We start from the raw sequence: 14,329 nt of genomic DNA on the forward strand, positions 1-14,329 counted from the left end.
GTCCTTGCTTACTTCACACATTTAGAAAGGAAAACATATCAAGGGCTATAATCTGAAAGACATCTCATTCTTCTGCTGTGCTCCTTTGGAAGGATGACTGGTTCTTTTAAAGGACTGCACTGTTAAGAAACATTTGACACTACAGCAATAGCTTAGTTTCTAATTCTGTCTTTCTTTTTTACTGAAATTAAAAGGTACAGTGGTGAGACCTCTCCAGCAAGCAGGGGATGTCTGTGACTTGTATTAAAGGGAAGGCTTCTGGAGAAGGTCAAAAAAGGAAGGAAACAAGATTTTCTGCTTTAGTCCACAATAAAGAGAATGAAAAAGCAGTCCAGAACCATCTGCACATAGATACTAAGAAATTTTATAATTTTGTAAAATAACAAGGACCTTGAAAGACATTTTGTGGCTTCCAAATGCTTCATTGCATGATGCATACCACACATATCTAAACTGTATACACATGTTTAGAGTGTCACAAACCAAAGCAACAGCCACTGCATATCTTGAAATATAGAACTTTTTGTTGTTGTTGTTGTTGTTGTTGCCCACCCCCCTGGCTCCCCTTCAGGCAAACCATTACGTCAAATTCTTCATAACATGATTAAATTCTGTGATGAACTATCTGCTTACTTTATGACTTTCTCACTGTCTTTATGCTCTGCAGCCGGTCTGCTCAGGAACTGCCTCTTACCTTATCGTGCCAGCAAGAAGTGGGTTGAAGGCGTATAACCAGTCATTCATGTCTTTGTCATTGATGGCCTGGAGCAGGACCCCACGATGCTTTGTGCACACACCAAAGGTATTGGGTGTCTGGAATATTGAGGACAATTTAAAATAACTAAGTCTACAGTCACAGAATTTGATGCATAATCCCTCCCTCAGGAAGGATGTGCTACGTCCAACCTCTAAAAAGATCTAAGGTCTTTCCGTTAAGTTTCACTGGTCATTTCCAGGATGTTACTAGTCAGACAAATGGAACATCACCTCCAAAATACAGTTTTAATTCAAGCAAGAGTGTGGACTTTAAGGGCAGCTAAGATGGACAAGTAAAGTAAGTTTGATTCTTTGCAGATTGCTTGCATGTGGGTTTTTTAAAAACAAAACAATAAATAGGGTCATTGGAACAATACTTGCTCAATGAAAGCAAACACAATCCAGCACAGCAGTTAGTTTCAGTCTCCTGTAGAATTACATCCAAATCACAAGAAACCCTGAACAAATTGGGGACACTGTGGGCAGAGCCACCAGATACCAGATAAATCTCCAAACAAATGCATGTCCCTCAGACCAGGGATGACACAGAATGTTACGGATGCACTACTACCTGTAATGTTCCTGCTCTGAAGATAAAGAGTTGCTCTGAGACTCACCTTTACCATTGCCTGCTGATCCTCACTGTATTCCACCTGAGCTGTGGATAAGTTTATGATCCCTCTTTCCACAGGATCTTTGTCACTGTTGTAAATAAAAACATAGGGACGGCGGACCACCACAAAGTGCTTGGCCCAAGAGCTGGAGAGTGGTTCCTTGAAGTGGAGGTATCCTTTCTTTGAGACCACAGAGCTGGAAAAACAAAAACAAAAAAAAACACAGATAAATATCAATACATTTTCCCCTAAAAAAAGGCAGCTACTGAGTACTCCTATTAACTACTAAGCACTGTACAGAACTTGGTCCTTAGTATGTTTTGTCTGCAACAACATCAGCAAGCTCAATTTTGTCTTCAATAACTACGTAAAAAGTCTCACAGGAAAAAGGAACCACAAAGATCTCTGCTTCTGTGACTTTTAGCCATGGCTTTGATAGTAAAAACCTTTACGTATAACTAACTAGAAATCTCATTCATTAAATAGATGCAGGGATATATAGATGCAGGAATACTGCAGAGATCAAATATTGACACAACTCTCACCAGTCCAGTTTCCAGCCTACATCACTGACCATGTGTAGTTCTGCTATCACCTGTTTAATTTACCTTCCTCAAATGGGGAAAGGAAACTAGAACTCTCAGAAACCCTTGTGATAGGGCTCAAGAAGCCATGACGACACTACAGTAGAAACATACCCTGGTCTGATTTCTTCAATATCAGGAACAAGATTTAGGAATTCATTCTTTCCAGCTCTGGCAAGATAGGAACTTTCTACTGCAGGAATTATCTGGAACTGTTCCATCTCATGACAGGGACTGGAGGCACGAGAATTTGCTTCTGGAGTCCTTTAAAAAAATGGAGAGAGAAAAATAAATCAGAACAAAAGAACTGAATGTGGCAGCTGAATTTAAAGTGCACCTACAATCTAGGCTGTTTTATAAGTTTAATCCTCCAGTACAAGGTTTTGTATAATATTGGGAGCCATTTGTACAATATTAAAGATCATTTCCCTCAAAATCTTTGAATAAAACTGGAAGCTCTGTTGTAAGGAGATAAACAGTAACTGCTAGTAAGTTGTTTCCCACTACTTCTCTCATTTCTCTTGCCAAATACGTCACAACACAGAAACATTTCTTACTACAGAGTACTCCTCTCAAGGATGTTAAACAGTGAAAGTACAAATTATATCTTTCACTAAGTAGTTATTCCTGATTTCATCCAGAGTTCATTCCTAATTTCATATCTTCTACAGATACAGCTGAGAAAAATAAAAACAAATGAAGAGATTATTTGCTAAACTAGTTTATTCTGGGTTGTTGTTTGTAGGTCTTTTAAAGAGACACCTGAAAAAAACAACTTAGGGACTCTTGCTTGCTAAAGAAGCACTGGGCCCTAGAACAACACACACAGATCGTTTTTTCAGCACATGGGATAAAAAAACTGAAAACTACAAAACAAGGGGAAAAATAATTGTGCGGAGTGACTGGAAAAGATAAGGAGAAGGTCTACATAAAGAAAATACTACTGAAAATACAGAAAAGAAGGGGAAAATTCAGAAAACATAGCAAAGATAGCCTTAAACGCACTATATACACTAAGAATTATTTTTCCTATTCATATCCTAAACTTACTTCTGATCAACTGAATTGCATCTTGAATCCACCAGCGAAGGACAGGTAGATGAAGGTGTGAGGGTAGCACTACTGAAGCTTGACACTGATGGGTCCCGCCCAATCGGAGAAATATCAGACAACTACAAGGGCAAATACACACAAAATATTGGAGTTTTTTTTTTTTTTGTATTCAGTCCTGGCTAGAATGTGACAATTCTACATGCAGAAGGCTCAGATAACAGAAAAGTATTTCTATCAATCGTTTCCCTACTCAGTTTTACAATTTTTGCCTATCTGTGGGTGAAAATACAATGGCAGTTCTGTGCATGCAGCTTGTTATTAATGTCCTACACTCCTGAGTATTCACACCTTAATTTCCTCAACAGAATATTAGATTATCTGGTTTGCCAAGTAGTGTTACCCACGCCTACTGTCAGTATTTTTAAGACCTGATTTATCTTTTTGCATAGGGAAAGTGAATAACGAGAACCTCCAGTCTGCTGTTAAACTAGAACCTACAACATTGTCCAAGTTCATATAATTTCTAATTCCTTCAATAGTCTTTGGAACCTGATGCTGAATAGTCAAATGCTTCCAACAGACTGAAATTAAAGATAATTAATACAAAGTGTTTTGTCTCTTCATAGTATCAACAGATTCCATGAACTACAAATATATTGCTATTGTACTACAAATACAATGCATTGTATCAGATGAATTCTTTACCTTACAATCACTGATGCTGTTGTACACCTGGTTAAATTCCCGATTGAAAGTGTGAGTAAGAAGCTGCAGACACTGAGAGGAAAAGAAGAAACAAAGAAAAGGATTTTACTTTAAGATTTTTAGGGAAATTAGAACAGAAGGCAATTAGCCAAACATACTTGGCAGCTCATGAAAGAATATGCAAATTCTAAACTGCTGTGAAAAAAATTGAAGAGGGGAATAACCACTTCCCTTAATTAAATTTTGAAGTTTCATTTACAGAACAACTAAGGATGAGATGCAGCCATAACCACATAAACATGGTCACCTGCGCTGGCTGGTGAGAATGGCTGATTTTGCTGTAGACCTTATTGAAGTGAAACTCGTGCAACACTGGGTATTCACCACTTTACGTGACAAGCTCATCATTAATCCATCATCAGTTGACAACTCAATTTAGACCCACACTGCTTCTCTTATGTTATACCTTGGTGGCCAGCTCTTTCTCCCGATCCACCAGGCTCTCAATATCTGTGGAGTCATAGCCACTGCTCTCACTGGGCGTCACAGCACTCTCAAATGTTGTGGTAGAAATCTGGGAGGAAATGCTAGTGGAGGTGCTGAGGGTTCCACTGCTCAGACTGGGAGACAACGAGTCACTCAGAGACTTGGGGATGCTGTCACCAAGCTTTTCACGGAGTAGAAGGAAGTGCCGTGTTTTTTCCACCTAGAAAGTAAAGAAAGCAATATCATCTGCTCCAGGGTGTTCCGTAGTTGACAAACACTTCATTCTGAGGCATTCTCATAAAATTCATACAAATAAACACGTGGCTCCAACAATAATCTCCTATGGCACTAAGTTAAATCTACTTTTGTTGAGCATAGCAAGATTTCCAACTGAACATTGTATGCAGCAGCTAGCCACATTCTATCCTCTCTGTTGGACAACTTACTTAAATCTCAGCTCCCATTTGGGAACCTGTTCAGCTCAGAAGGTTAGGCAGTAGCCACACTAAAGGCAACCTCAAACATACAGTTGTCTTTTTGCTTTCACTTCCTGTAGCTACTTACCTCATGCAGCAGTTCCAGTTTCTCCAATTCCCACTGATGCTCTAGAATGAGACTGTCACCGCGGGGCCTCCAACCTGCCAGGTTCTCTTCTCCACGCACATATGCCACAGATGTATCTAGGACTTTCCTCCTCCTTCTCTGCATTCCTGAGCAGTCAAAAAATAGCATAATACATGTTAAAAACAGCCAGGAGGGAAACCAACAAGAAACACTTATCAATTAGCAATCTGCAAAGAACCAACACTTCCGCCGTTTGGCTGGAATACAAGGCGACAAATTCTTTAACAAAAATCACACATCCTAAAGAGGTTTCATTTAGTTCAGCTTTGTTTCATTCGGGTATTTTCTATTCACTGCCATAGAACACAAATTCCTGGTCAGTCTAATTCAATATAAGAGCTTTGATTCCTGGGTACTAGAGGAAAATAGACTGATTCAACTCGAACTACATTCCTTCCAAGTTATCAAGCTAGCCTCAAGTGTCAGCAATATCTAAAATGTGGTCTTCAAAAGACCACACAAAAATTCTATCATTGCAAAACCAAGTCCCAGCTGTCTTAGTTACAATGAGCAATGTATTTATGCCCCATAAATCTGTGACACGAGAACATGATAAGTTTCGTGTTACTGGGAATGTCAGGAAAACAGGAAGTTTTCTGCAAATCCTTGGTTCATCAATGATAAGCACAGACACAGGTCAAATGTAAAAGCCTGCATAAGTTTTTATTTTTAAATGAAGTAGCAATGTTTCGTTGCTCCTACAAAATGTAGAAACTGCTCCCCATCAAGACAGAAGTATTTACTCCATCTTGTCTAGGAAATTTTCTGCAGTATCTCAGTTTACAGCATCTTTAATGTATTCACACTTGGTGACTGCTTACCTGGACTTCCTGTGTCTGCCATTTTGCACAAACTTAGCTCATAGATCCCAGTTACTCGATTGCTGCTCATAAGAAGCCAGAGGGGAAAAAAAGGAAGAAAATTATCTTCAGAGATAAAGTACATTAGCTTTAGTTTTGTGGTCCCCAAATTAGAAGTACAGTTACTAGTAGAACTACATCTGAATTCTAATCTTGACATAAAATAGCCATGCACTGCAAGATCTCTAAAAATGGCATTTCCCTCAAGGTGTTTTTTTCTCCATTAAAAGCTGCTGCTGCAGCAGCAGCTTTCAGCTTGGCATCCAGGTCAACTACAAGCAGGCTTGAAAAATAGATCTCTAGTCCTGGCTGTTCAGACAGAAGACCAAAAAAGGGGTCATTAAAGAGATAAACTATGAGTTTCACTGACATGCAAGCAAGACAAAATGTTCAAAACCAGACTGGAGATCTATAACTAGGTAAACTTTCAAGGAAGAAAAAAAAACTAATCTATGTTCTCCCCATGCCCTCCCCAAGACATCAAACATCAGATACCAAAACCACCAACTGAACTTACGAATCTGGAGATTTGGAGTAGCCACTGCCAAAAAGATTGCGCAGCGATCGTGGCGGGGAGATCTTGGCATCTCGTGAGTAAAAGACCATGCAAACATCCTTTGTTATAACAGCAGGTTGAATGCAGTGATCAAGCTAAGAGAAAAAAACAGTAAAGAGTGACTGCCTGAAGACATTTATGCCACGTTATTTACCTTCCCTCTTTTAGTAGGACAGCTTTTTAAAATCTGTTCTTCTTTGGGTCTTTGGTGGGCTTTTTGGTATGTGTTTGTGAAAGACAATTGTTAAATGCATCTCGTGAGTAAAATAGTGGCACCACACAGAACAACGGTGTATCACACACAAAGCCAAGAGTTAACCCAGTGTCTGCAACGCTGGTAGGACTTGTATTACAATGTTCATCAATTTCAAGGGGTTTTCAGATAGATAAAATGAGGCACAGAAAGGTAAGGATATCACCAGTTTCACTTCAAATTTGTTGTGTTAACTGCGAATAAGTTTTTCTACCCTGTTCTCAGAAAATTAATAGACTTTCACTGCCTTCAGGGTGTGAAAATCCCTTAGTCCAGTAGGTGTCTGTCTCAGGTACACAGTCTGCTGTCTTCAGTAGTTCTGTTGGAGTCACGAGCACAAAAAACAACACAGGATTCTAACCTCCAGGTAAGCAGAAAGGGTCATATATATCTTCTCTCCATACGGTGTCACTCGATTGAGGAGAAGGGAATTATGCAAGGAGCTATCCCAAACTGCTTCAAACCGATAGAAAGTCCTGGAAAAAAGTACAACAAAAGCTCAACAGTTGGTTCCTCTGCAAGCTTCTCATCGGTCAGTGCAAAGCACTTCTTCCTTGACATCACCCAGTATGATTGCTATGGACCACAGTGGCTTGCATTACTAATTAGAGAGTTATCTCTTCTCTCCCAAGATTACTTCTACTGAAAAGAGTCTGGCACAAGAAACTACTGCCTGTTTTTTAAAAAAAAGACTCATATGAAAGAGAAAAGGAACACAGAGGGGAACAAAAGCTATCATAACACCACAGGGAAAACAGCACTAATAGACAGTGTTTCTAAAACAGAGCTTCTCTCTAATGCTTTAGGTACAATTCAGCCCAGATGAACCTTCTTTTTATTATATTTATTTTAAAAAACCTCATTCTACACCATATTCTAGGGCTGGCATTTAGCAACAGAAGAGATCCCTTTAATAGCTATTCATATAAAAACAATAGCTTCTGACAGCAGATCAGAATGATTGATAGGTACGGGTAAATCCTGTATATTCAAGTCATAAAGATTTCTTTCTAATTCCCTACTAGCTTCAAGTGAAAACTTGCAGACCTAACACAAGCTTTTGTAAGAAATTTCTTCAGTTTGGTATACAGAAAGAAAGGAGCTAAAGCCTCCCTCAGTTCTACCTCAGCAGTCAGGAATGTCCATCTGTTCAAATAAAAAGTGAGAGGGAGCATCACACAAAGCACATCTAAGCCATCATGTCTGTAGTCAGAATTATAGTATTACCTCTCTAACAGGCGGTTAGGGAAACAAGCTCTCTCCTTCCTCACAAGTAAAGACCTGATTTCATGTATGTTCCTTTGGAAAAGAGTCCTGTACCCTTGTCATTCAGGACGCTTTTCAGGTGTTTACACTAGTAGAAAAAAGGAGGCACTAATTCTTCATCACCTCCATATGATTTCCCTTCCAAACTCCCTTGCCATTCAGGTTTTCCATCCCATTTTGAATATAAATGAAACAGTACTCAAAGTAAGGAAGCGCTTCGTGTACATTTAAAAACAAAACAAGTTACATATCTAAAGAGCTTCTGTGCTAATACTCAAGGCCAGCTCAGTACAATACAAAATGAAACCCAAGACAAATGACAAAAAGCAGTTCAGGGATGGAACAACCTAAAAGCACACACATCAGAAATGAGTTCTGACCTCAAGGAGTTCCCAAAATCCTATTTTCCTAACACTGGTTCCACTATTTCAAGCTAATAAATACACTGAGACACCATGAACTGTGCAGTCTAGTAATATAATTTGAGACTATTACTAAACACTGCTTGCAGCATGTGTTTTAGTGTTTGAAGTAATATCTAAATTGCTTCTATTAAAAATCCTCCACAGAAACACGTTCCAAAGGCTAAGTAATAGGAAACTTGAAAAGCCCTATAATGTAATAATCCCCACTTGAGTTAGATTAGGCAAACAACACAGGTTGTCTTCTAACCCTTTGCAAATCTGTGTGTAGTGCTCATGATTTTAGCTTTCATCATAGCTTAATTCTGAAAGCAATTTTTAAAAACCATTTAAGCAGGCTCCAGATCTACATTCTGGGTGGAAGAGAAGCCTGGTTCTCCAGAGATGGCAAAGCCAGGGTACCCAGCCCCTGAGCCAGCTCTGCACTTTGGGCTGAACACAGCTTCTCATGAAGAGAGAACACGTGCGTAAACGTTCAACAGTGAGAACAAAAGGCTCCTCTAAGCAAAATGGTGCTTTTTGGATCAACACCAAGTCGAAGGCAAACACAGCTTTGAGACGGTTCCTCTACTGGAGTTTGTCTAGCCAGGAAGTTAAATATACACAGGCCTGCCTGTCCAAACCAGAACTTACTAGAATAGCTAGAGAGGGAGACAAAAAAGCAGCAGTGAACAAACCTCTTTCAGTATAGCAAATAATGCAAGGAGGAAAATGGAGTACTGAACAAAGCACAGAAAACAGGAGAAGCAGGTTAAGGGCACACATGTACAGTTAAAACTGATTTTTAAATGTTTTTTAGTGTTAGTGAAAAGTGGTTAATTGAAAGCACTGAAAACTTAAGCCTTCTCTTTTTCAAACAGGCAGAACAGAGAAAGCAGAGAGCAAATTGTCCCAGGCTGTGCAGCCAGCATGCTTGGCTGTGATCCACAGGAAAACCTGGAAGGTGAAAGAGGAATCCAGTCGGAGCAGCTACTAAACGCCTTGCTTCCCTGCCAACTGGTAAAGTGAGTACAGCCACCACACGGTTAAACTTCCGATGCAAATCCAGCCCAAGAAGGGAGGCTGAATGCCAGTCACATGGCAGCCACAGCTTTTTGTTCAGGGCAATCGCAAGCTGGAATTTCAAGTAACTTAATCATTCAGTCCTTGCCTTGGTACTTCCACCATGGCAAACATTACAGAGTCAGAGACTGCGAGAAATTCCAAATCTAGTTCCGATACAGAACAAAGGAAGAAAATAGCAAAGACTATGAATAGGAACTACACTCAGATGGCACATTCTGAGGATCAGAAAGACTGAATGAGGGAAGCTATCTGTTGCATGTGAAGGAAAATTTATTCTCACATGTTCCCTGCTGAATTTTACCTGACAAGGCAGGAGATCTACTACTTCTAGAAGAGCTAAGAGGCGTGCTAACAAAATTCAGTAAAAGCTACAAGGGAAATGGCAGCAATAGAAGTGGGACATAAAGCATTCTATTTTCAAGAATCTTTATGTGCAGAGGAAGCAAACAGAAAATACCTAGGCATATCCTTATCAAGAAAGAGCCTGTAAAAACACAGAAAGAGCTTCAGTTAGTGCAGCCAAAAGCAGAACAAAGCAGCAACAGCTGAGAGGAACAGAACAAACAGACAAAGAAAAACACCACCACAACCACAAAACAAGTCTGCAGACAACAGGCAAACATAAGACATCCCTGATCAGAGCTTCAGTCCCACTCCACACACCCATCCCTCAACTTGAACTTCGGCATTTTGGTAAGAGACTGTCAACGGCTTCACTTCGCTCACCCTCATCCTTCATGCAAGCAGCCCTCCCAGCAGAAAACTACAGAGCTGCAGGAATTTATTGAAACAGCTGGCATCCAGAAGGTATAGGACTTCCCAACTACCTAACAGCATCAGACTGGAAACCAGCACCAATCCCCTGAAGTTCCAGTGCTACTGAACCATTAGTTCAAAAACACTAGAAGTAAAACGTCAACATCGTGTGGGAGGCAAGGAGTAGCTGCTGAAAATACCATCAGCATGTGTGTTTACAGACACTAGGTGGCAGGAAGACATTCAGTTAGTAGGAGCAGCATCCTGAATCCTCCTCTAATATTGCAGTGATATTTTGAAGCCCAAGCCTCTAAAGGAGAAGGAAGTTAGAAGCCATTTCAGAGCCGAGAAGGACACCGCCTCCAGAATTAAGCAGTTGCAGACCCAAAACAACCCTGCTCCCCTCTGGGAACACACGGAGTTCAATTTCAGAGATATTCCTGCTTTGCACCAGCTAAACAGAGCCACGAAGTGGTCAAGTGACTTGGCTGATGTCAGAGCAGGGGGAGGCTCTGCTGGCAATGCAGAACTCTGCCTCGCTGCCCTTTGTTGCAGACACTGAAGCAGAACAATGCAGTCTGACTGATCTTCGCAGCAATGCACCCTAATGAGACACATGCAGCCAGAAACCTCTCAGAGAGGGGCCCTGCTGTTGCCCCAGCGATTGCAGTTACACAGAACAGACACCTCCTTATCAGAACTAGCGTCAGCTTGTGATATATCTGTATAAATCCACAACTTATGACATTTAATTTACAAAGTGTGCTCTTGCTTAAACTATCACATGCTTGTTACAGGAATAATACGGGTATGTACACATCCATAAATATATCCCCGTGATATGGCCCTTCTGCTTCAATGCTTTATTCTCAAAACAAACCTTGACATCAGTTTAAAATTTCTGTCTTCAGTTCTTAGTCTCCCACAAACCATGCCTTTCCTTCCTCCCTTTACAGTCCTTACAAATGGGAAGTCATCCAAAATCTTCCATGCAGTTCAATGGACCAGCTTTATCAAAAAACTATGGTACCCCTCATTCTCTGTATGCCCCTCTCCATGGAATTCTACATTTGATTATTAGCAACACTGCTAGCTTTCCAAACACCCTGACAATACCTCATTCTGCTAAAAAGAGTAGCCATTGTATTCACTTACCTACTGGAGCTGTGAGACGACTTCAGGTATTTTGCAGAGATAATATTCAAAGACAGAATAGCATCCACAGCAGCTTCATCTACCTCTGCTTTGTTTCTTATACGTCCTGATAGGGGTAGGAGGAAGGAAATCAATAAAATCTTGAAATACAAAATTTATTTTCCAAATATCATTTCAGACTACACAATTAAACAAGCAGCTACAAGTAGAAATGGTAAAAACTTCAGTTTTTCCTCTAGGTAATTTTCAAAATCTAACTCCTCCCACAGCCAATACTCATGAAGACAGCAGAATAAAATGTAAAGAGACATCTCCATTCCTCATGCAGAAACACACAAAACAGAATACACTCACCAACAACCAGCTCTCGTACATCTTTCCAGTGCAACTCGTTGCCCTTCTCATGGATAATAGTGACTGTGATTCTACGCTGGATTCCCTGGTAGAGTTCAAAACCAAGAATTTATACTGGGGAAGTATTTCCACCCCCCACACACTATCATCGTCTATTTTGCACTTATTCAATAAATATGGAGCAAATAATCATTTAAATTATCCTGTAACTGTGAACAAAAACCTTTGTGTGTCTGGGCCCTAAAATTAATCTACCAGAGGAACAGTGTGTTCTCATATGTAACAAATTACACTTCTTGCCTCTACTCCACAAAGACAAAGGCTTTTCACCTAAAATAGCCCTGAAATCATTGGCACGATACATACAGTCCCTGGGGTATAGCAGACTCAACTACAAAAACATTAAGCAGATACTCAGATAATGTATGCTTAAGCACTTCTAAGTATATACAACAAAATAAAAGGTACATATAGCAAAAGAATTATATGTACTGAAGAAATGTAAGAAAAGTTACTACAAACCAGCAACTATTCATGCAGATATACTCCCTCTTTTTCACATCCATCTATATATAGTCAAAATACAAAAAACACTCTGCAACAGCTAGAAAGGAGGTAGAGTAGTACAACAGAAATAAAGACCACATCTGAACAAGAAAAGATCCCCAGGTGTTGGTCTCAATAATTTCTGCTCTTCCAAGCAAAGGTGTCAATTACCCAGAAAGAAAGTGCTGCATGCATAGCTGCTTCAAAAGAAGTTGAAAGATGTTTGCCTGTATTGTGGATTTACATTAGTAATGGGATTACAGAGGATAGAATTACTCTGGTTTGGACTGGAAGTAACTGATGAGGACACTGGTAAATTCAGAAGTAACACCTGTTCCTTTTTTTTTGTTGGTGGTGTTTGTTTTATTAAGGAAATAATTGGAATATGACCATTATTCCCAAGGTACAAGAGTTGTTCCTATCCTCGTAAGAAAAAGAGGAAATGCATGTCACCAGCAAAGTCCCTGAAAAGGAACTGGAAATCTGAGAGTAGAGAAAAAACACAAACGGTATTTAACCAGGATTATCTTTAGAATATGGCTAAAGACAAATTATTATTAAGGATTATTACAGTAGCATTTTTGATTAACTACAAAGATTTGAAGTGCACAGAGGCAGTCATTGTACAGAATCATCTTATAGCCAGCCACATGTAGTGAGAAAGAACCAAGTTGAAATAACAAAGTTAAGTCCACATGCTCCTCCAGTGATCCTGGTACAGAAATCAAAGAATGTGGGGGGCACAAATTTGGTCTCAAGGGTTCCTGCTTTTCAAAAGGCTTTCGTCTTTTATGATTGAGACACACTGATAAGCAGAGGAAACAGCAATATACCAGGGGCCAAACATATTCTCCACATAGCTCAGAGCTAACAGACTAAATACAGACTGAAAGATGACTGACCCTACAGCTATCATTAGACAGCTGTGTGGGAAAGGACAGGACATGAGATGCAAAATCCCATCATTAGCACTCTAATCCCCACAGAAATGAAACTTGCTGTTCCAACAGCCTTCATTAGTACCTGGTGAAGCAGGAACGTCCCCTGACAAGGCAGGCCTCCAGTGTGGTCCACAATAGCAGGAATATACCTGTATGAGAGACAGAAATCAGCAGGCAGGAAAGATACACTAGCAAAGCAACATTACTCTTTATTGTGCTGCCAATGTTTACCTCTCCATATAATATCTGAAGAAATAGGGGTGTTTCTACCAGCTCTCAGAATGGACTCTTTATTTGACCACAGCATCAAGTTCAATAGAGAAGTCTCATGTACCAGTCACAGAATCGTCTAGGTTGGAAAAGACCTTCAAGATCATCCAACTCCAACCATCAACTTGACCTGCGGAGTCCCATGTCCCTTAATGCCATGTCCATGTGTCTCAAATATCTCCAGGGACGAGGACTCCACCACTTCCCTGGGCAGCCCATTCCAGGGCTTAACCACCCAGCCTCTCTATACGAAGAAATTCTCCACAATGTCCAATCTAAACTTCTCTGATGAATTTGAGATTGTGAGATTGTTTCCTTGCATCCAATCTTCTGGAAAACTCTGTGAAAACTCACTTCTCGATATAATCCCTAAAGACCTTTCAGGGGAAAGCCTTCTGCATAGCCGAGGTGAATGTAAAATAGGGTCTGTTAGAGAATTTCTGCAGTGTAGACTCTAATGACACAAAGAATTTAAACTCATGGGCTAAACATAGAATAAACATTCCCAACACCTGTTCAGCTGGTGTGCAGGGGCTTCCAAAATGGACAGATTACTTCAAGTGTTAAAAAAATGACATTCTGTCTCTTCAGTCCTTTCCAAGGGGGATGACAAATGCCAGCAGAATTCATAGCCCCTCATTACAAGCTAGTAAGAGACCAGGCTGACACAAGCCAGGCTACCCTTCAGATGATTACTGAACATCAACCTTGTCTGAATGGAACAAAGGGTAACTGATCCCATAAACCACTGTTCTTAAAACATGATCATCTTGAAAGCATGAATATTGGACTTACTCCCCTGTTGGCTCCAATTCGCTGATCTCAAACCAGACAAGGAGGTCGTATTTGCTCACACTCTGGCCCAAGCTGGGTTTGCTCATAGTATTTAGCTTTGTAGCTGGCACTTAAAGAAAGAAAAAAGAATAGCTTATCAAGACTGAACGAAGTAAAGATACCCTAGGGCTCACAGAAACATGTCATTTCATTGATTCCATGTATTCTATGTACATGGGCAGATCACATCTTGTCTCCTGAAAATACACAGCACTATTCCTCAAAGTAT

The 14,329-nt window shown here is 40.1% G+C and overlaps 1 protein-coding gene across 6 annotated transcripts in view; it reads right to left on the minus strand.

Moving 5' to 3' along the window:
* KIF1B (kinesin family member 1B) overlaps positions 1-14,329 on the minus strand; it is a 94,702-nt gene that overhangs the window by 4,821 nt on the left and 75,552 nt on the right. For all 6 annotated transcript variants that reach the window (XM_084300306.1, XM_084300309.1, XM_084300308.1 and 3 more), the window contains 14 exons: positions 14,062-14,170; positions 13,079-13,145; positions 11,510-11,594; positions 11,156-11,261; positions 6,853-6,967; positions 6,200-6,333; positions 5,644-5,705; positions 4,763-4,908; positions 4,179-4,418; positions 3,713-3,784; positions 3,005-3,126; positions 2,069-2,218; positions 1,374-1,566; positions 695-813 (listed from right to left, as the gene is read on the minus strand). In XM_084300306.1, coding sequence (XP_084156432.1) covers positions 695-813; positions 1,374-1,566; positions 2,069-2,218; positions 3,005-3,126; positions 3,713-3,784; positions 4,179-4,418; positions 4,763-4,908; positions 5,644-5,705; positions 6,200-6,333; positions 6,853-6,967; positions 11,156-11,261; positions 11,510-11,594; positions 13,079-13,145; positions 14,062-14,170 — 1,720 coding nt within the window. The remainder of the gene's footprint in view (positions 1-694; positions 814-1,373; positions 1,567-2,068; positions 2,219-3,004; positions 3,127-3,712; positions 3,785-4,178; positions 4,419-4,762; positions 4,909-5,643; positions 5,706-6,199; positions 6,334-6,852; positions 6,968-11,155; positions 11,262-11,509; positions 11,595-13,078; positions 13,146-14,061; positions 14,171-14,329) is intronic.

Source organism: Netta rufina (assembly GCF_964035555.1).
Source record: "Netta rufina genome assembly, chromosome: 22".
In the NCBI taxonomy this organism is placed as follows: Eukaryota; Metazoa; Chordata; class Aves; order Anseriformes; family Anatidae; genus Netta; species Netta rufina.